The 23560-nt window shown below is 43.2% G+C and overlaps 1 protein-coding gene and 1 pseudogene across 1 annotated transcript in view; both read left to right on the forward strand.

The window, feature by feature from the left end:
• The window catches only part of LOC132579512 (connector enhancer of kinase suppressor of ras 2-like), a 575915-nt gene that overhangs the window by 431177 nt on the left and 121178 nt on the right, over nucleotides 1–23560 (forward strand). The window contains exon 14 of the mRNA XM_060249934.1: nucleotides 15475–15509. Within this exon, the coding sequence (XP_060105917.1) occupies nucleotides 15475–15509 (35 nt within the window). The remainder of the gene's footprint in view (nucleotides 1–15474; nucleotides 15510–23560) is intronic.
• On the forward strand, nucleotides 9743–9882 carry LOC132579772 (U1 spliceosomal RNA; annotated as a pseudogene).

The following is a 23560-nucleotide window of genomic DNA, read 5'->3' on the forward strand; positions in this document are numbered from 1 at the left end:
TTTTTCCCTGCACTTCCCTTGCCATAGCAATGCTGCATTCTCCCCACAACCACTAGGAGGTTTTTTTAAAAAAATCTGCAATTTCTGGATTGCTACAGCACAATAATATTATAATGATCTATTTAATGTTATCTGCTAGTGCCTCTGAATTCCCAGTTTTCAATTTGTTTGTTTTTAAGTATGTACCCAAGCTTTTTTTGCTGCAGAGATGTAATACATTATTTTTTGCAGTTTCTCATTAATACTAGGAATTATTTCATATTTTTCACCCTGTGAAAAAAACCTGTTTCCATTTTGCTTCCCCCTTGTTTGAATCAGACTTTTAAAAAACATGACAATTTTCTCATTTTTATACTCAATGTTTACCATAGATGTAACATTTTAATTGTTATTTTTAATCAGTTATGTACATTTTACTTTGTTGGGCTTGTAAAGAGGAGCTGAAGTGGATCATGTAGGAGGAGGTTTTACTTTGTTGGGCTTGAGGAGGTTGTCCTTCAGCTACATTGGCCCCTTACCATTTATAGGTGAGAAGCACCACTTTGCCCAAGGAGGGATGGATAGCCAAATGTAGACAGAAACCAATATAAAAAGACTTACAAGAAACATTTGTTTATCCCTAATCAATGCAAAATCAGGAGGTCAGCAAAGTAGCTCTACAGTGAACTAACATGAATCTGTGGCCATAGGGGGTGGATTTGGGGAAGATTAGAAGCCTCCTCCAAGAGTGCCACCACTGCTAGCATATTGCTCTGGCTTCCATCACCTTCATATCACCCTCTCCTCTGCCTTCTAGGGTTGCCAAGTGGGGGCTGGAGTTCTCCTGGAATTACAGCTGTTCTCCAGATGACAGAGATCAATTTGCCTGGAAAAAATGGCAGCTTCAGAGGGTGGACTTTTTGCTGTAACATATCTGCTGAGCTTGCTCCCCTCCCCAGTCTCTTCTCATCAACCCAGAGCTTGCAACCCAGTGAAGAGCCAGAGCAACGAACACACATCCCCATCTCATTCCCCTTGTCTCCTGCCTTGCAAGAGCATGGGAAGGGAAGGGCATGCCATGTTTCAAGATGCCTTCCTGGGAACAAGCAGGGAAGGAGCATCAGCAAGTCCATGGTGGGAGTGGAGTCAGGGACAGCGACATCCGTCCATTCTCATGTAACCATAGCAAGGGTAGTGGGGAGGTGAAATAAAGGAATGTGCCTGCTCTGATCTTGGAATTCATTTTAGAGGTGTTCCTAGTTAGTCCAGAATTCCAGAGGTGGACAGAGCCAAGGCATGCAACAGAAAGGTCACCCACATCTTCTTTTCTCTGGTTTCCCTCTACTTACAGAATGCTCTCCACTAGAAATTGCCCTTGGTCCTTTTGCCTGGCAGGTTCATTTTGGTTATATGAAATTTTCCAAATTCTAGGTTTCAGGAATTGCCTTGGCTTCAGAGAAGTTTCTCCTCCCCCCCCCCCCCCACTTAGGTCTTCATGTGATTTTTTAAGAATTATCTCTTATTGCTGTATGTTATTGGTGAAACATTGCAAAGCATGTTATTATCTGGGCCAGATGACATTTTCACAATGATACTGCTATGAAACTGCTTCAGATAATCCTTTTTTTCCAGATGACAATGGATGACTGTCAGTATAAAGGAAATCCCTTCTCATGGCTACAACAGTAATCTGATTTTTATGCATTCATTTATGAACTCACTGTTCTCTTTGAGACTAAGAAAATACTGGGTCCTTTAAGCCATCTGCTGTTTCCTAGGGTGCTCAGAATTGTCCCTGTATTTCCTGCCTGCCTTCCCTTCTGGAACTGAGGGAGAGTATTGATGGTCTCTAGGCACTGAACAGATTTGCAACAGTTTAACTTCAGCAAGCTGATTGCATTGCTTGCCTTCCCACCAGGACTTCATTCAGATTGCACGATAATGAAGTTAGTTCACCAGATATCAATAACAAATCCCAGTTTGTGACTGAATGCCTTGCTTCTGTCTGCTTGTTGTCTTTCTGCCACTTCCTAGCAAGGAAGACATCTTCCCTGTACAGCCACAGGTATAGCCAATGGCGATGAGGAGTGGTGGTACTCAACAAATCAGCCAGTATCGTAATACCCATGTATAAATCAATTGTGCAGCCTCATTTGGAATACTGTGTACAATTCTGGTCACCACACCTCAAAAAAGATATTATAGCATTGGAAAAAGTCCAGAAAAGGGCAACTAGAATGATTAAAGGGCTGGAACACTTTCCCTATGAAGAAAGGTTAAAAACACTTGGGGCTGTTGAGCATGGAGAAATGTCAACTGAGGGGTGACATGATAGAGGTTTGCAAGATTATGCATGGGATAGAGAAGGTAGAGAAAGAAGTACTTTTCTCCCTTTCTTACAATACAAGAACTCGTGGGCACTCAATGAAAATGCTGAGCAGTTGGGTTAGAATGGATAAAAGGAAGTACTTCTTCACCCAAAGGATGGTTAGTACATGGAATTCACTGCCACAGGAGGTGGTGGCAGCTACAAGCATGGCAAGCTTCTAGAGGGGATTGGATAAACGTATGGAGCAGAGGTCCATCGGTGGCTATTAGCCACAGCGTATCGTTGGAACTCTCTGTCTGGGGCAAGTGATGCTCTGTATTCTTGGTGCTTGGGAGGGGCTAAAGCGTGAGGGCTTCCGGTGTCCTAGCCCCAGTGATGGACCTCCTGATGGCCACTGTGTGGCACAAGAGTGTTGGACTAGATGGGCCATTGGCCTGATCCAACATGGCTTCTCTTATGTTTTTAACAGACTGTGGCTTGTGAATTCTGCCATTGTAACAAACCAGAGGTTGTACAGATTATAGCTAGCAAATCTGCTACAGCTCTTAATTTGAGATCCTGGTTTGGTGCCAACCAATGAACTCTGCTTTGCAGAACAATCTGCATCCAGACATCACAGCTAACCAGAGTTTGCTCAAAATTGTTGTTTAATTTTGACATCTGAATGTAACCTAAGAGTTAAGGAAAGATGGAAACACATGAAGCTGCCTTATACTAAGTCAAGCCAGTGTTGTCTACTCTGGTCAGTATTGTCTACTCTGATGAGCAGCAGCTCTCCAGGGTCTCAGGCAGAGGACTTCCACATCACCAGCTATCTGATCTTCTAACTGGAGATACTAGGGATTGAAGCAGGGCCCTTATGCATGGCAAGCAGATGCTCTAACACACAGCACCTCTCTCCAAATGATGCATGGCAGGATCCAAGCAACTGATGAGCATTGCTGGGAAACAACACAAACTGTTGTTTAGGCAGGAGGTCCAGAACTATTCCAGCACCATACTGGATGAATCCTTGAAAGCTGCCTGAATCCAAAGAGGAGCTGTTATCTGCTGTCTTATTGTTGCAGCTATTTTCTTTCTCAGCTTGCCGAAACTTTAATAGGAGCTGTTCATTTTGCTTAGATGTTGTGACTGCGTCTCTGGCAGATGCCTCCAGATTAATCCAGCTCGTGAATTGCAAATTAACGGCTGGAACACATGAAGTGCTCTGTGTTGTTGAGCCATTAATATGATATCAGGATGTTATGTCAGAAAATGATGATAATTAAGAACCTGGCGTGGTAACCTTGAAGGACACTTGGGTGAGCAATTCCCTTGCAGTCAACGGGGCTGCTCACATGATGAAGGACTCCTTAAGCTAAGTGGGCCTTTCAGTGTCAGACCTTCATTAATTAAACACAAATTTCCTAGAAATTGTTAAAGAACCTATTAGCAATCAGGCTAAATTAATATTTATCACACTACAACTCAGCTTCCGCTGCAGAATAATTAAATTTGATGACTACTATCAGATGAGGGTTGGGCTCCCCCCCCCCCCCTTTAAGTTCCATTTTGCATGTTTTAAAAACAGGTGAAATGTTTCAGTATCTACCTGGTGTTTTTTTTAAAAAGCAGAGTTGCCTTGCTCTGTACTTCCCATGGTGGGCGTTTTCACATATTACTGAATAATGCACTTTGCAAGTAGATTTTGCCATTTCACACAATAAAATCCAATTATAAAGTGCATTGAAAGTGGATTGAAAGTGCTTCGTTTAGTGTGTGTGAAGGGACCCGTTGTTTTGTATGAGGATGCTTAAAAGCAGATGACTTCTGAAACAGTGCTAAGTCCTGGCATTGTTTCACATATGCTACAACTTAAGAACATAAGAGAAGCCATGTTAGATCAGGCCAATGGCCCATCCAGTCCAACACTGTGTCACACAGTGGCCCCCCAAAAATTATATATATATATATATATATACACACACACACACACTGTGGCTAATAGCCACTGATGGACCTCTGCTCCATATTTTTATCTAACCCCCTCTTGAAGGTGGCTATGCTTGTGGCCACCACCATCTCCTGTGGCAGTGAATTCCACATGTTAATCACCCTTTGGGTGAAGAAGTACTTCCTTTTATCTGTTTTAACCTGTCTGCTCAGCAATTTCATTGAATGCCCACAAGTTCTTGTATTGTGAGAAAGGGAGAAAAGTACTTCTTTCTCTACTTTCTCCATCCCATGCATTATCTTGTAAACCTCTATCATGTCACCCCGCAGTCGACGTTTCTCCAAGCTAAAGAGCCCCAAGCGTTTCAACATTTCTTCATAGGGAAAGTGTTCCAACCCTTTAATCATTCTAGTTGCCCTTTTCTGGACTTTCTCCAATGCTATAATACCCTTTTTGAGGTGCGGCAACCAGAACTGCACACAGTACTCCAAATGAGACCGCACCATCGATTTATACAGGGGCATTATGATACTGGCTGATTTGTTTTCAATTCCCTTCCTAATAATTCCCAGCATGGCATTGGCCTTTTTTATTGCAAATGCACACTGTCTTGACATTTTTAGTGAGTTATTTACTATGACCCCAAGATCTCTCTCTTGGTCAGTCTCTGCCAGTTCACACCCCATCAACTTGTATCTGTAGCTGGGATTCATGGCCCCGATGTGCATTACTCTGCACTTGGCCACATTGAACTGCATCTGCCACGTTGACGCCCACTCACCCAGCCTCAACAGGTCCCTTTGGAGTTCCTCACAATCCTCTCTGGTTCTCACCACCCTGAACAATTTAGTGTCATCCGCAAACTTGGCCACTTCACTGCTCACTCCCAACTCTAAATCATTTATGAACAAGTTAAAGAGCATGGGACCTAGTACTGAGCCCTGCGGCACCCCAGTGCTTACCGTCCTCCACTGCGAAGACTGCCCATTTATACTGACTCTCTGCTTCCTATTACTCAGCCAGTTTTTGATCCACAAGAGGACCTGTCCTTTTACTCCATGACTCTCGAGCTTTCTGAGGAGCCTTTGATGAGGAACTTTATCAAAAGCTTTCTGGAAGTCAAGGTAAACAGCATCTATCAGGTCTCCTATGTCCACATGTTTGTTCACCCCCTCAAAGAAATGTAACAGGTTAGTGAGGCAAGATCTTCCCCTACAGAACCCATTCTGAGTCTTCCTCAATAACCCGTGTTCATCAATATGCCTACTCATTCTGTCTTTGATAATGGTTTCTACCAACTTTCCCGGTATTGAAGTCAGACTTACTGGCCTGTAATTTCCCGGATCTCCTTTGGAACCCTTTTTAAAGATGGAGGTGACATTTCCTACCTTCCAGTCCTCAGGAACAGAGGCAGATTTCAATGAAAGATTACAGATTTTTGTTAGAAGATCCACAAGTTCAACTTTGAGGTCTTTCAGAACTCTTGGATGTATGCCATCCGGACCTGGTGACTTATTAGTTTTTAATTCATCTATCAGTTGTAGGACTTTCTCTTTTGTCACCTCAATCTGACTCAGGTCTTTCAACACCCCTTCCAAAATTAGTGGTTCTGGGGTGGGCAAAAAGTTCTCATCTTCCACAGTGAAGACGGAGGCAAAAAATGCATTCAGCTTCTCAGCCATTAACCTATCCTCCTTCAGTAATCCCTTTTACCCCATGGTCATCCAAGGGCCCCACTGCCTCCCTGGCTGGTTTCCTGCTTCTAATATATTTGAAGAAATTTTTATTGTTTGTCTTTATGTTTTTTGCATTATGCTCCTCATAGTCCCTTTTTACCTGCCTGATCACAGTCTTGCATTTGATTTGCCACAGCCTGTGTTCCCTTTCATTAATCTCACTTGGACTGGTTTTCCACCGCTTAAAGGAGTCCTTCTTACCTTTTACAGCTTCCATTACTTTGTTTGTTAACCATGCAGGCTTTTTCTTATACCTGTTTGTGCCTTTCCTAACTTGTGGTATGTATTTTATCTGAGTTTCTAGGATTATAGTTTTAAATAGTCTCCAAGCTTCCCCAAGGGTTTTGACCGTATTTACCTTTCCTTTCAGTTTCCTCCTCACATGCCTCCTCATCTCAGAGAATTTACCCCTTTTAAAGTTAAATGTGGTTGTGGCGGTCTTTTTGAGCAACTCCCTATTTATACAAATGGTGAAATCAATAACATTATGGTCACTGCTCCCAAGTGGCACAATCACTTTTACATCTCTCACCAAGTTTTGGGCATTACTTAGGACCAAATCCAGGATCGCCCCACCCCTGGTAGGTTCTGAGACCATCTGCTCCATAGCACAATCATTGAGAGCATCAAGAAACTCAATCTCTGTCTCTCGACCAGAACACATATGAACTTGTTTATTTCTGTTGAGTTGATGGCACGTTGGCATGGATCCTGTCACCCACTTTGGCTGGCACAAAAGCTATTATATTAACAGAAGCAACTTTTTAAAAAAGTTGAGGATACTCTGTTCTTCAAAGAAACTCCCCTTGCATCCAAAGAGCTATTACTGTATGTGTGAGATTATAGCATAAGCACTTAGAATGTTGACATCAATGTTATAACTTACATGAAAAATGCTGATGAAGAATGATAGTTCAAAACAGAGCAAGCACTTGTGACTGTGCAAGGATCGGGCTGTCACCAGCGCTACCACTTCAGCAATGATCCTTGCAATAACAAAACATCGCTTAGCTAGAATTGAACTCTGCTGACATTTTGTTGAATAGGCATCTCTACACCTCTCAAGGACCAGAAGAAATATCAGTACAAGAGCCAACCAAAGTCTACCTTACATGCAGATGAGCATATGTTCCCCTTTTTCTCTGTTGTTGTTGTTGTGAGACTTGAGCTCTGCTCCTTTCCAATAGATTTTGGAATGTAAATGGCCCGTCACAGTTTTTAGCCTACACTTTTTCCCTTTCTTCCTGGGTCACTGATGCACATAACTGCCCATGTGCATTAATTTAAAAAAAAAAACATGCAGAAAGGATGTGATTGCAGGACAGGTGGGGTGTTCTGACTCCTGCCAGTTAAATGTATGTATTTGTTTTAGCACTTCTGTGCAATATTCCTTCCAGCCCAGCACAAGGCAGTGTCTAAAAGAGAAGAATGACACGGCTTGAAACAAAAAGCTGTAAGTTATTAAGGTTGTATTAAGAGGCAGACACATGTTCTCTAGAAGTGGGACTGACAGTTCTGTACCCATTCTGATCACCACAAATAACTTACCTCCTACCCTGTTCCTCATAGCTTCCCAGCATGTTTTCAATGGTTTTGTGAATTAGCTGGTTCTGTAACATAGAAAATAGGGGTTGAATCCCACAGTGTTTGCACTGTGGGAAGGATTTCCATCAGTAGAACATGCTTCCCCCTCCTCCTTCTTATGCAGCCCAAATGCTGTTCCTGCAGGGTCCTCCCCCCCCCCCCCCCAGGAGCACCATTGTGCAATATTTGGGCTGCAGCAGAGGAGGTAAAAAGAGAAAGTCACACTCCAATGGCAGAAACCCTTTTGTCAGTGGAAAAGCTCTGCACATCTGTGTGTTTTTTATAAGCATGTTGCATCTTCGCATGCATGCAAAATATGCTCCTTTTCATTGTGCCACCACCACAAGATATGAACTCAGCCTCCCGCGGCACTTGAGGAACACTGGTAAAGGCTGCCTCTGAGCAAGTAAAAAGGGCTGTTTCCCAATAACTCCAGCTCCGCCCTCCATGTGTGCATGTCTAAAGAGTGAGTGAGTGATCTATGGTGTATAAAGAGAAGTTGAATCACTCTTAAACTTTTAAACAGGAAAATACTTTATTGCTAAAGATTATGTTAAGAGAGCACAAGGGCAGAGAAGATACTATCACGCCTACTGGTTACAGGTCTAATGAAAAGAACAGGAATATGTAACACTATGCTAAACTGGACAAGACAAAAGAGTTACCTCTGACATTGACCTCTGGGTGTCTGTGGAACAAATGGACATCCTGACCCCGCACCTGCTTCATACAGGGGAATCCAACCACCAGCTTTTGAACAAAGACTAAAGGATATTTCAACCTTTTAAGCTTTCATGCCTTCACTGGCATGTAGCCTCTCCCAATCCAGTGTTAGGGAAGTAGCCCCATGTGGGGAGGTGAATCTCAGTTTCCCAATCAACCTAGAGCGATATGTTCCCCACTTCTGAGACTGATTCCCCACTAGCCTTGTCCTGGTCTCATGTTCTTCTCTAAGGGGCTTCTGTTCAATTTTGCACAAGCTGCCACGAGGCTGCAACTCGCTCTGCCTCTTTCCCGTGGCAAGCAGAAACCGGTTTTTAGAGGATCTTGCTTACCGCAGGAAAGAGGCGGAGTGAGTCACAGCCTCTCAGCAGCTTCTGCAAAGTCGAATGGAAGCCCCACGGAGAAGAGACGTGTGAGACCGGGACAAGGCTAGTGGAGAATCAGTCTCAGTATCCAAGCCATGTTTTACAGCAGCTATCCATCTTGTCCTCCCCAGCAGGTAGGCAAATAGTTATTTCCCTGTGGAAATACATTTTTGCTCTCTGTGACCACTTGATGCATTTTATGGCTCTCTTCCCTGTGAAAATAAGCAGTTGCCAGGATCCCAAGAACCCCCTGATGCACTTCAATGCACCTTACATGTCAGTATAACAACACCTCACCCCCCCCCACTTCCTCTTCCTATGTAACGCAGATGCTGTTCCTATTCTGTGATTCGCAGTAAGCCTGCTTGCGGGGAGGGCGGAATATAAATTGAAACAAACAAACAAACAAAAAAAGATAAAGTTGAGTCCTGTAGCAAATTTGAGACCAATAATAATTTCAGGGTGTAAGCTTTCAAAAGTCAAAGCTCCCTTCATCAGATCAGACAGAGTGGGCTTTAACACTCCATACCATACCAAACCTTTAATGGCATAACAGTCGCAAATAAAAATACACAGAATATAAAAATTTAAACATTGGAGATAAAATCAAAATGAAACCGAGCTTACAGATGCATTCATACATGGTTTAAATTTAAGGATGTCAATCAAAAATTTTGCCACATCCTCGCTAACCTCCCCCTCAGTATCGTTCAATAAATAAGAACAGGTGGCAGAATAGACAAATCTGGGGAGAATGAAAGCTTGCAAAATAAATCTCTTCGGAGATTATGATAAAAGGAACTATCAAGCAATATATGCTGAATTGAGTCGGGAATATTCCCTCCACAGGAACAGAGTCTGTTGCCTAAAGGGACTTGATGATATCTCCCTTGTAAAACTTTGGAGGGAAACGCATTTAGTCTAGCCAACATAAATGCCCTGTGATGACTTGGAATGGTTAAGTCTGATAGATAAAGACCTAAGGAAGCTGGGGAGCAAATATAAGGGTCTGTTGGACGCAGTTTCGTTTCCTCTGACTCCAACAGTCTCAGTTTAATACATCTGAAGATATATGACTCATCAGAAGTAAAAAAAACTTACCTGGCAGGGGAGACACCTTGATCACGAAGGAGTTTTCCCAGGGTGAGGCTCATCCATTGCACTCCGGGTGTGCTGACCCCTGCGATTTCTCCAAATGCGAGAAACTCGACTGCATAATTTGTGGGCTTTAACACTCAAAAGCTTACACCCTGAAAATCTTTTGGGGTTACTATGTTGCTGCTGGACTCAAATCTAGCTCTTTTCTTGCAGATCAACATGGCTGTCCTCTGAAATTATCTTAATCAAGCACAAAAAAAAATACTGAGTTGTTTTAATAGCATAGGAACAACCTGTTAGGTTATTAAAATACTGTCTGGTTGCAGGCCCGTATCCAGTGGTGGGGCAGATGGGGCTCCACCCCCTTTCAAAATTGCAGCACCCCCAATGGGGCATTTCTTTGCATCCCTGAAAGGCATGTCATTTGCCCATTGGGGATCAGCCATGACAGGAGGTGAAGGTGAGCTCTCATTTTCCCCTACCCCCTACCTCCTCCTCCACAGCTTCCTGGGGAGCTGGTGGCTCAGGATGTGGAACTTGGAAGGCCCTTCTGAGGGCAGCTGCAGCACCCACCAGCCTCTCTGTCTCGTCCCATGTGCTCCTTCACCATCACTTGCTTCACCATTTTATTATGGGTTTGCCCAATCAACTGTGATATTTACATGAAACTTGTAAGTATGCTCTTTCACTTTTCCCTCTTTATGGATGGAACAAGCCAAGCAGTCAAGGGGTGGTTGGGGTCGCTATTTCAGCCACTGGAGAAGGGCCAGTGAAGTTTGGAGGGCAGGAGTCAACATGAGAAGTTTTAAAAAGTCGACAAGTGGCGGTTGCAAAGTGCATGGATGAGGGGGGAGGGGCAGATGCTGCTTTTCCTCCAAACCCTCCCAGGCCACTGTAGCTTGACTGGCTGCCTGCCTTGCAGCAAAATCCTGGCTGCGGGGTAGAATTTGGGTGCATTTTCACCCCGGGGGTGTTGCCTATGCCTTAGCCCAGCCTGGCCTAGCAGTGCTAAGGCCCTGTGGGGCAGATCACCTGCCTGTCTCCTCCCTCCCTCCCTTCACTTCCCTTTCCTTTTTGCCTTTTCCAGAGAGATCAACCCCCTCCCTCTGTAGCTGAACATTTTACTTCCTTCCTTCCAGATCTCACCCCTCTGGGCAAGTTTTTCCCTCCAGACTGCTGCCTACTCAATCAGAGGGACAGAAGTGATCCTGAGAAATGTAGGCCCTGTAGCTACTCTAACAGAGGCTCCCTGTAACCTGTAGCTATGGCTCCCTGTAACTATGGCAAAATTTGCGCCACAATCCTAGACCTAGTGAGGATTGTGGCGCAAATTTTGCCATAGTTTTTAGTTCCTTTCTCCCATTTGCATCTTTCATCCATTCTACATCACTGGTATTGCAAAATAGCAATCATCAACATGCAACCAAACCAGGAATTCTGAGTCTTCTTGTGTGGTTTACTAATACATGGGAGCTTGTGTGCATAAATCCGTAAAACACTACACCAAAAGACTCTTAAGATAATTACATATCCAAATACATCAAGGTAACTTTTTTTTACAGTGTTTGCAGAACTGTATTAATAACATGGCGGGGGTTGGGGGGGCGAGAAGCAAATATGCTGAAGGAAATGAAAACTACAGCACATTATGTCTGCTCAGTTCTGGAACAGAACCACCACTTATCCTTATTTGAGAAGAGTAAAAATTGCAGAATAGCCCTTGCATTATTTGCAGATCCTGATCTCTGATGCATTATCATGCAATCCATTGGTTAAAATGTCAGTAGTGAAATGTGTATGATTTTGAATTCTACCAATAAGCCAATTCGGTTTGATTTGATCTTTGTTCTGTTTTGTGTGCTCCTCTAGAACTACGGCCCATTATGTATGCACACCTTACTGCAGATTTTCAGAGCAGTAAGCCTTTTATCTTGACTTCGGATTCTGTGCTTGCCTTACACATCATTATTGTTTTTCCAGTGTATTTATTCTGTAGCTACAATTTTTTAAAACACACTTTTCTAAATCAGGGTGGAATGTCACTTGTGACATGGGAAAGGCGTGGCATCCAATTTTTTTTAAAAAAATTACACAATTGCCGTATTAGAGCTGTGTGATAGCATTCAGCAAGCACCTTCAATATAAATCATTGTTGTTTAGGTTTTGCACATACTAGCATTAGTTCCTTGAATGAAAGGGAACATAATGGAATGCAGACAAAGGGGGAATCCCCATTATTGAAACAGTGTTGACACCACTTATACTAATTAAGTATCATACATACCAACCGTATGTAGCCTAGTTCACAAAGTTGAAGACAAATTGAGTCCAGCTGGAAACTCTGTGTTTTAATGATGTTTTTTGTTTTACTGAATTGAATTGTTATTGATATTGATTGCTTTTATATGTTTATGTTGCAATCCACCCTGAGCCCGCTGGTGGGGAGGGCAGAATATAAATTTGAATAATAAATAAATAAATAAAAATACCTTTTCTGAAACTGACAAGCAGCTGTGGAGTTCCATTTTCATATTACTGAGCACTAGGAGATTTTCTGCTGTGTTATTGGCCACTGTGAAAAATGGGAGTCACATGATCTCATAATATGGGGGAACATGTTGAGTGTACAGATTGCGCAGTAGAACTTACTGGCACTGCAAGCTGTGATCACTGGCAACGTATGTGTGCGTGCACATGCATGTGTCTGTGCAAAACCAGCTGCAGGTACATGGTGGTTTTGAATTGAATTGAATTGAACGCCACCCTGCTTTGTGCAGAGCTGCAGTTTGTATGGGGAAGGAGTCCTCTGGCAGAAGATCTGGGGAGCTTTTTTAATCTTGTGCCACTAAATTGAAAAAACGGGGGGCATTTTTGCCAATGCCCTAGCGCAGTTGCATAGTAACACTAATTTCCTGCTCTTCCTTGCAAATTCACATGGTTTTCTCTTTGTGATTCTCTAATTTCATTCCGCATACTGGTCGTGATCTTGACAGTTTTTTAAAGCCTGCCCTGTGTGGATTGCACTCTTCCTCCAACTGGATCAATCCCAAGTGATTCTTATGTTCAGTGGTTCACAGAAGTTCTCTGTTGCTCAGCCACCATTTCAATGTTAGGCTTCCAAAGGCTGCCAAAATGGCACTCCCCCCCCAAAAAAAACCTTTGTTCACTAAAACATGAAAGGGAAAAATGTTTTTGAAGCTTTATTTAGGCTTCTCAAGCCAGTCTCTCTCTCTCTCTCTTTCTCTCTCTCTATCTCTTTACATCTCATGTCAATTTCAGTCTATGCTGAAGATCCCCCTATTTTTTGTTTGTTTGCATACAGCACTGAAATCCTTTTTCTTTTTTACACTAAAGACACTGCCATTTGCCTCCTCTCCAATCCCCCTTTCAAGTCAATACCAGCAGGGAACTAAATCTCACACAGCTCCTTTTAAAAAAACAACATCATTTTATTTATTTTTTAATTCAGTGATCCAAGATTAGAGATAGTCTCATATTGCTAGACTCATGCTGCTTGTAAAAATAAAAATAAAAACAGGGAAATGGAGTTTGTATTCCGATGAAGAAGGGAGGGTGGCAGAAAGTGCACAGTGGGAGGAATGACCTCGAAGTAGGTGGGAAGAGACCTTCAGGGGGCAGCAAAAAGGGGGGAGGATCTGAGGGAACCTATATGCTTTTGAATCACCTTTGGCTTGGAAGCAAAACAAGGGGGAAATCAGCACAAATGCACTCTCAGAAAACCCAGAGAAACAGCAACCAAAAAGCAAACAGAGCACTGAGGGGAGGAAAATGAATGCAGAATGATAAAGAAAACCTGATGGATATGCATGGTGAAATAGAGGGAAAAGAACCCAGCATAGTAGACCTAGGTGTTGTCCTGTTGTTATTTTCCCCCACCCCCCACCCCATTTTAACAGAATGCAGCTTTGTAAACTCTGAATTTGTTAAGTGGGGCTATTTAACTATTTTCAAATGGCATTTTTCCACTTAAAATCCCCCCCCCCCAAAAAAAATTGTTTTTGCCAGTAGATTTGTCAGTAGATTTCCCACAGGAAGGGTAAAAGCAGCTTGATAGTGGTGATTTTTAGCTGAGAAAATTGCTTGAGGAGGGAAATAGATTAAATAGCCTTTGCTCTGGGCCATCCCCTGAAGAGTCACCACCACCCACACAGCTGCAAACCTCTGCTTTAAAAAAAGGTCAGGGGAAATAATTTCAGAACTATACACTCAAGCTGTAGTTTCACCCTTAAACTGACCCCGTAACAGGGAAAAGACTATTCTGAACTCCCTTTTCACAGCGACAGACGTGCTTCAAGAAATGAACATTTTTGTGTCTCTTGATATATTTGGATGAATAGCCACTGCATGCCAAGAAAGAGGTTAATTGCAATAGCTATTATGTATGGGAGTCTTAGAAAACCTCACCCAGGAAGAAAGCATCCTGTGCCAAATCCCTTCTGAGCTGCTGATATGATCGCTAACGACTGCCTTGCAAAGGTTCCAGAGTGCAGTTTTGAAATTGTTCACACATCGGAATTGTGTTTGCAAATAGACAAATGGTATGACAATTTTAGAGCTTGCCTGTTTGGGCTTTCAAGCTGTTTGGCTGGCTACACCGTCTTCTTGTGTGCTCAGCCTGCAGGGGAGGTGGGGAAGAAGCTCCCCCCCCCCCCTGGAAATTTAAGTCGTATGTTTTCCATGGGCAAGAATGGTGTCAAAATTATATTCTCCCCCAAAATACTGGCAACAGTCCTCCGTCCTTCAGTTTCCCCACCACCAACAATCAGCTTTTCATTACTTGCCCCAGTCTAGCAAGAAAGATCAGTGTACAGAGAAGGTTTCTGTGTGTGCAGCTGATACAGTATGTATTTGGGTGTGTACATCTGGGTTCACCTGCTCATGCTCCAGGCTACCTTATGTATTTATTTTATCTATAGACCTCCTTTTACACAGAGACTCAAGGGAGATTGCATAGTAATCCATTAATAGACATTAAAATGGCTGCATACATTGTATGGGGGAGGCGGGCATTGGAGGGGTACAGGTCCACTAGTAGTCAGGGCTGGATCGGGGGGGGGGGCAGAGAGGGGTGCTTGCCCCGGGTGCTGACGGGGGGTGCCAAATTGGGCATGGGTTCCATTGTATTCTATGGGACCATAAGATAGAATAGCCTGTAAGGGGGTGTCATTTTTTAATTTTGTCCCCCCCTCCAAAAACATGTCGATCCGGTCCTGCTAGTAGTTGCATATTGCTGAAGCTTGTGGCTTGGGTCACAAGACCTTCTGAAAACTGATTCTTTCCTCTCTCTCATGAGTTATAATACTCATGAACATTCTGTGACATCACAGCAACAGCAGACAGGCGGCTGGAGGGTAGGCAGAAAGCAAGTTTTATCAGCGTTACACTAGTCTAAGTCCGTTGAAGTCAATGAGCTTGGCAGGTAGTAATGGTGCTTAAGGCTGCAGTCTATCTTATTAGTCCACTGTTTTCCATGTCCTATACTGAACGTTTGTTTTCTTTTGAAAATCATTGCTCAAAATGAACGTAAGTGTTCAGCTTCCTTTTCGTTAGAACTACCAAAATGCTGATTTGGGCTGTTTCTGTGGTCTTCTTTTCCTGTCGGTAACGTAGCCTCCATCATGTTTGGGGATTTTTTTTTCTTTGACTTCTTCTCAACTCCAAATGCTGAACATCCTTTTCTCTCTCTCTCTCTCTCCCCTTCTGCAGAGAGCGGGTGACACCATCGGTGGAGATTCTGAAAGGTAACTTGCTTTTCCTTTTTGCTTTTGGAACGTATTTATGGAGCTGCTGCCAGCTGTATTAATTAGAGCTTTGAAAATTTGGTTGTGATTTTCAGTCTCCCCAGAACTGCAGTGCTTGTGAGAGAATATGAATAGGTGCCAGATTGCAGGCAGGAGATAATTAGCATGGTTCAAAACATCACTTGACCGAGCCACCTGATGATTGCGCAAGGGAGAATGAGGACAGGAGTGAAACCATTAAAAGGGCCTTATTCTTTTAAAACATGAAATTAGCTTTCAGGTGGACAGAAAAGATGTAGTAAGAATGTTAAGAGGGAGCACGTAAAAACCTGCTTCTTCTGCTCTGAATACCATTCATCTGTCTTTTTCTTTCTTTCTTTTGAGGGTTTCTATTAACAAAAAACATTTGTGGCATAAGATATGCAACCTAACATTTTAATACCTTGTTTTGGAAAGAGCAAGAATGCAAAATAAAAATCCTTTCTGTAAACAGGTGGGTTTGGTTTAGTGGTAAAGTGTGTGGAGTCTTATCTGGGAGAACTGGGTTTGATTCCCCACTCCTCCACCTACAGCTGTTGGAATGGCCTTGGGTTAGCCATAGCTATCATAGGAGTTGTCCTTGATAGGGCAGCTGCTGTGAGAGCCCTCTCAGCCCTACCCACCTCACAGGGTGTCTGTTGTGGGGGGAGAAGATATAGGAGATTGTAAGCTGCTCTGAGTCTCTGATTCAGAGAGAAGGGCGGGGTATAAATCTGCAGTCTTCTTCTTTTTCTTCTTAAAATACTAAACATGACCTCCCAGTGTCATGCATGGCTGTTTATTTGGCATGTCTGTTTTGGTTCCTTGTTACAGGGGGTCTTGAGACTCAACTCCCTGGTGTAAATTTGATTGTGGCTGTTTTCCCACTGAGCTTACCTCGGAGCGACGTCTCTCTTCACCGCGCAGCGTCTGCGCGGATTTCCCACCAACTGCTCTGAGGCTGCTCCGAGGAACCAGGAAGTTCCCGACCTTTTGCGTCGCAAATGTAAACCGCCAAAAACCAGTTTACATTTGCTACGCAAAAGCCGCGGGACTTTGCGGCTTTTCCGGGTTCTGCGGAGCAGTTGGTGCGAAATCCGCGCAGATGCTGCGCGGTGAAGAGGGATGTCGCTCCGGAGTAAGGTCAGTGGGAAAACGCCCTGTGACTGCCTTTTAAATTTTTGCATACAACATTGAGCCTGTGTTTCCTGTAGGGCTATAGGCTTTCCAGAATCTTAACCTAATGTTATTGGTCAATGAAGTCAGAAAGCAGCAAATCCCAACAGTTTTGGAACCATGGAAATACCAGGAGATTTTGGAGGTGGAGCCTGAAGAGGGTGTGGTTTGAGGTGGGGTTTGAAGAGGGGTATAAAGTCATAGAGTCTACCTTCCCAAGCAGCCATTTTCTCCAGGGGAACTGATCTCGATAGCTTGGAGACCAGTTGTAATACCGGAAGATCTCCAACCACCAATTGGAGACTGGCAACCCTACCCACCAGCATTATACAAAAGTGTGCCCCTCTTTTCATCTAAGCCCTCTACCGCTATTTTCAGAAGAAGGATCACTTCTTGAATGCTGCAGTCCTTCCTAATTTTGTTCCAGGGACTCTAGGAAGGGAATTGAACTTTGACAACTTTTGTAACTCACTGACAAAGATTTAACTAGGCATCCCCAGGAGACAGAAATCTGGACACTGATTTACTGGGGAGCCTATTTTGTCACTCTGTCACACACAGTTTGCTTTTGCTAGCCATTGGTACTGTTCTGCTCTACCCTAGAGTTATTCTCTTACCCATACTGAAGATCCTTAGCATGTACGAAACAGGAGCTTCAGATGTTTTCACATCTGTCTTCCTGCCTGTCATTGAAAAGAGCCTCTCCTCCACTCAGGGGCTGGGTGCCCCAGGTATGTCAGTGTTCTACCATGTGTGTGGTTTGGCTTGTTCTGTCTTGGAATGGTGACTGGCGTTCTGCAATAAGCACACACTGTTTTGATGATAGATGCAGGGCTTTTTTTGTAGCAGGAACTCCTTTGCATATTAGGCCACACACCCCGGATGTAGCCAGTCCTCCTGGAGCTTTCAGTAGGCCCTGAACTAAGCTCTTGGAGGATTGGCTATTTCAGGGGTGTGTGGCCTAATATACAAAGGAATTCCTGCCACAAAAAAAGCCCTGGATAGATCCAATTCTCCCATTTCATTGTATCTGAAGAAGTGTGTGTGTAGCACACAAAAGCTTATACCTTGAATAAAACTGTGTTGGTCTTAAAGATGCTACTGGACTCTTACTTTATAGTGTTTTGATGAGAGATGTATGGATGTGTGGTTTTCATATTTCAGAGCAGTAATCAGCTGCAGCAAAAACAAACAGGAGCCTTGTGGCACCTTAAAGAGTAACATATAAAGTATGAGTAATGCATGCTTATACTAACAGGAACTATCATGAATTAGAGCCAATTTTCCTCAAAGGCATGTTGAGAGCCAGTTTGGTGTAGTGGTTAAGTGTGCGGACTCTTATCTGGGAGAATCAGGTTTGATTCCCCCACTCCTCCACTTGCAGCTGCTGGAATGGCCTTGGGTCAGCCATAGCTGTTGTAGGAGTTGTTCTTGAAAGGACAGCTGCTGCGAGAGCCCTCTCAGCCCCATCCACCTCACAGGGTGTCTGTTGTGGGGGGAGAAGATATAGGAGATTGTAAACCGCTCTGAGTCTCTGATTTAGAGAGAAGGGTGGGGTGTAAATCTGCAGTCTTCTTCTTCATGTAATGGGCCCTCACTTCCATTCTCCAGTAAAATAACTTCAAAGGCAGACTCTGGTGGAAAATTGCTGAATGGGAATTCACTGAGATGTCACCTTCCAAGGACTTAAGACCTGGGATTCTACAGCCATTACAGTTCTGTGACACTAAAGAAGCTCTGTGATTAACAGTTACTGCTGTTGTGAATACTACACTTGGTCTTAGCCCTGAAAAGTTTAAAACTAATACATTAAAAGGCAGTATGAAGTACAGAGAGCTATTGTGAATAGTCTTGACTTAATTATCTTGGACTTTTACATAGTTATATCTTGCCTTCTACTTCATGCATTTCATGACCCTCCTCCCCACCCCCCAATAATCTGAGTTTTGAAAGTCTGTTTGGTGTGAGGCGATTCACGAAACCAAGTGGGTCCTAATCTGTGAACGTTTACACTAGTTTATGTTAGTCTTTATCGTGCCATAAGACTTCTGTTTGTTTCGGACTAAATGCATATTAATTTCAGCTACCTACCTACCCACTGGAGAAGTACCTGAATAATTTTGACATTCCTATGGGCATGCCATTTGCCTTTAAATATAAGTTAACACATCTTCCCATTCTAGCACCTAATGATATTAGAGTTGTGTTTTGTATATCTTCTGAAAGAGATTCCAACTTACAGACCAATCTGTGTCTTTATAAAACATATACAATTAAATTTGAGGTCGATGCATTTTGACGGTTTGTCTGCCCTTCAGAGAGCTTCGCCTCACCGCTCTTTTGGACGGGTGGTGCAGTCAATCATAGATCCATTAAAGCTGAAAGAAAAACATTTGCTATCGAACGCTCAGGGCATTATGTTACTTCTTACAGTCAATGTCAGAAGTTGAAAACGAAAGTGTAGGCTGCGATGGATGGTTTATCAGGCCAGGTTTTACTGTTAACAGCTCTTTCAGATATTCAGAGCTGATTTTTGAGTTCTCAGGGCAGGCTAGCGGAGACCGATGGCTCAAAAAAACCCCCCAAAATGTAGAAACCCCAAAGTAATTATTCTTGAAAAGGAATATTCCTGCACAGTTTTATGGAGGAGGAAAGTTGTGGTGAGAATTTTTAAATAAGAGGTTTCACATTGGTGAATTGGGTGGGGGGAGGGGGACAACTACACTTACCTGCTAGTAACTTGCAGGATTGCTAGGCCTATGTAAACTATTTAAACCAAGTTAGGATAATCCTGAGCCTAATGGACAAGGAACAGAGAAGCTTTTATTTTTAAGTTTTGTTACATTTCCTTTTCAAGCCAACTTGTCTGCCCTGAAGTGCCAAGAATAAAGAACTGGATTTTCATTTGTTCACTCAGCTCCACTGTGCAATACTAGGCATGGTGGCCCTAGGTAGCCACCTACCTTGCCTACTCAGTGGCTCCAGCCCTACACCTTCCCCTCCTTCAGTCTTCTGTTGAAATAAAGAGCTTTTGTGTTCCTCTCTGCTCTTTAGAATCATCCAGTGTTAAGTAAATCCAAATGGCTGTGAGCCTAAACTACTAGTCTGAAGGATTTGGGGGATGTTCTTTTTCTTTTAAAACTGCCAGTGGTCAATGGAGTTCAAGAGCTCGATGAGCAGGATTAAGCTGAGTTCCTCTATTTACCTCTCATTAAAAAGAAACCATGTTGGTTTAGGCTTGCATTAATAAGGCACTGATAGGGACATTTGTAGGTCTGTAACTTGGTAGTAGAACACTGCTTGCAAGTTCAGTCCCACGTGCCTCCAGTGAAAATCACAGGCGTTATGAGCTGGGAAAGGCCTTTCTCTGCTGGACAATAATGTACTCATTTAAGCAGTGTCATGTTTTAGCAGAGATAATTCTTTCAGATTGATGCAGTGGTTGGATTGCCAGCCTCCAGGGGGTGGCTGAGGATCTCCTAGAAATACAAGTGGGTAACAGGGATCAGTTCTCCAAGCAAAAATGGCTGCTATGGAAAGTAGACTCCGTGGCATTATGTCCCACTGAATCCCTCCTTTCCTCAAACCCCACAATCCCAAAGCTCCAGCCCCCAAATCCCCAGCAATTTCCCAACTTTTAGCTGGCAATGCCATGCAATGGCCAGAACATTATGACTAAGGCAATGGTAAATCATCCTGCAAAGGCTTTTTTCCCAGGGGTGGAATTCTAGCAGGCGCTCCTTTGCATATTAGGCCACACACCCCTGATGTAGCCAATCCTCCAAGAGCTTACAAAAAAGATGCTTGTAAGCTCTTGGAGGATTGGCTACATCGGGGTGTGTGGCCTAATATGCAAAGGAGCTCCTGCTAGAATTCCACATGCTCTTTCCTGTAATGACCATATGATTGCCATACCGTGTGACAGGATTCTTCCATGCAAGGGCAAGGAAAACGCAGCTGGATATCAGAATCTGCTTTGTTTGTTCAGAGCTAGTTTCCACCTCTCATTTTATATATTTAATGGGAAATCAAATTTACCACCTTGAAGATACATGCAGACGAAACAAACTCAGCCTTGTACTGTGAACAAATTTGAGTGGCCCTGCTGTGTTGTTTAAATGAAACAACTTTTTTTTAAAAAAAAAGCCCTCATTTGTACCCTAATTAACAATGCGTGCACTGAAGAAATACTGGCACCACAATTACATAAATGTTTGCCTTTTGTCAGCTTAATACATTTATTTAAAGGACCTGTGTGTTCATTTCAATCACTTGTCACTGAGTGGCTGTTCAAATAAAAAGAGTCTTTTGGGGCTCATTTTTGAAGGTGACAGTCGGAGCTTTATTAAGATTTCTTTATAGGCAGCATGCCTTGAGAGCCCATTTGGCTTAGCCATACCTCCTAAGAGTCTCTCACTGTGAAAAACATGCCTTATTTTAGACTGCCTTCAAAGCTGTCTAAAACGTTCCATACAAATGTGATGTCCAGTGCAAGGGAGATGAAGGCTGCTTTTGCACACGTCAGTTAATGCCCTTTTCAGTGCACCTTAGCAATCATTTGGAGGGGCAAGTGTGTTATACAGTGTGTGTGAAAATAGCCAGTTGCAGACCTGAGTGTTAGTTCATACCTTTAAAGCTTGAGATCAGGGTACTCCAGGGACAGTGTTCCCTCTAAACTGAGTTAGTGTGAGCTAGCTCACAGATCTTTAGCCTCCAGCTCACACATTTTTGTCTTAGCTCAGGAAGGATGACCCCAGAGCAAAATAATGTATGCAGCTCACAATTTTCATGCCAGTAGCTAACAAAGTAGAATTTTTGCTCACAAGACTCAGCAGCTTAGAGGGAACACTGTCCAGGGACCACCTATTCCTGTATGAACCTTCCCATCAATTGAGGTCATCCTGTCGTGTGTATCCCTGCTTTCTAAGAAGACCTTTTCTGGGGCAATGACTTGGCAATCTTCCTACGGAACCTCATCTAGCACTAGTGTTTTCAACCTCCAAGTGTGGCCTGAAGATCCCCTTGGAATTACAGCTCATCTCCAGACTGCAGAGATCAGTTCCCCTGGAGAAAATAGCTGCTTTAGAGGGTATGGCCTTGTAGCCCACTGAGGACCCTCCCTGGGTTCCCTCCCCGGATCTCCAGGAGTTTCTCAACACAGTGTTGGAATCGTTATCTGGCACCAGGTCTTAGTTGCTGGGTAAAACTATCTATTTGGTTAGATACGTGGCTGATAGTGTTGCTTTCTTTTAGTTGAACTATTTTTATTGTATTTTTTACCTTGCTGTTTGTGATACTAATAACAACCACCACCACCATTTTGTTGATTTTATGTTATTCTGTATTCTGGATGTAGTTGCTAACATTACCATAAGGCACAGCAGACGTTTTAAAGAAAATGCTGCTCATCTATGAAATAAGTTCTCGAGAAACTCTAGAGTTGCTAGGTGGCAAGCCAGAGATAGCAGCTTTCTTTTTCAGTAACACAGAAACATCAGGGAAGAGTCTGCTGTTGTTGCGCCTGCTGCCTTTTTTAAATTCCCGGTCAAAGTTATCAGCCTCCTGCACCCCCCCCCCCCCCCGCTCTGTGTCAGAGAAAAATTAAAATCTCACATCAGCAGAAGGAAGAGGAAGATAAGCGAAGATCACCAGGGGTCATCTTACCTAGTGTTTAGATATCATTCAAGGTAAAACTGCGATTTCGGGTAACCTAAGCAGGACCCACTGGTGGGAAGAGGCTGCAGTGGACCTACTTGCAATGAAATAGTAGCAGTGAGGCATGGCTCAGTGGTAGAGCCTGTGCTTTGCATACAGAAGGTCCCAGGTTCAATCCCCGGCATCTCCAGTTAAAAGGGCCAGGCTGTAGGTGATGTGGACTTCAGACTGAAACCCTGGAGAGCCACAGTCTGAGTATATACTGAGCCTGATGGACCAATAGTCTCATTGGGTATAAGGCAGCTTAATGTGCCTATTTTTGTGGTGCTGTGTGGCTGTATGGCCTGCATGTGTGCAAAGAATGATACAAGAATTTGCCTGGGTAAGGAAGAACTAATTCCGTAGGGTTTGTATAGCCTTGCCCATAATAACCAGAGGAAGGTTGGTAAAGACACGGGTTCAGTTGAGACATAAATTAACTATCACCCTCCCTGCAGCTTTGCGATTTTATTGTAAGTTAACTAGCATCCTCACCCCCTTTAGCTAACAACGCTAAATCTGGGAGGGTGCTTAAAAAGAAGAAAGGGTAACTTCACAAAGTTGCCATTTGTTTAAGGTACAATTTCCTGGATATAAAAAATAGCTCTTCTCCTTCACTTTTTAATGTTACTAACTGTTAGGATTGGGGGCAGGGACATGGGGTATGTGACGATGGCAATGTTGCTAACATCACAACATCACTTTTGGGTACAGCAGTTGTAAAACCACAGAGTTTCTGGTGATTCCTAGAGCTACCTATTGTCACTTCTTGGCTATATCCGGGAGTGATGTACAAGCACAGAGCATGCCAGCAGGTTTTTAAAATATTTTTCTCCTGCTACATCTCAAGAGTGTTGGCAGGCCCTGGAAACAGTTGGCAGGAAGCCTCCTGTCATAGTGGAAGGCCCAGCAACCCTGCTGATAGTAGCAGCATACAGGCACTAAAATAACTAAAATATACATATCAAAGTGTGGCAAGCAGAGTGTGGAATAAACTTAAGTCCTGCCATTTTGAGCCTTGACTTACTTCATCACAATGTCTACTATATAGATTTTAAATATGGTTATCTAAGATGTTACTTTATGTATTTTATATTTTATTCTCTTTCTATTGTGTAATTTTATATAGATTTTTTGCTAAATTGCATATTTTTATTTTAAAC

Source organism: Heteronotia binoei, chromosome 11 (genome assembly GCF_032191835.1).
Source record: "Heteronotia binoei isolate CCM8104 ecotype False Entrance Well chromosome 11, APGP_CSIRO_Hbin_v1, whole genome shotgun sequence".
In the NCBI taxonomy this organism is placed as follows: domain Eukaryota; kingdom Metazoa; phylum Chordata; class Lepidosauria; order Squamata; family Gekkonidae; genus Heteronotia; species Heteronotia binoei.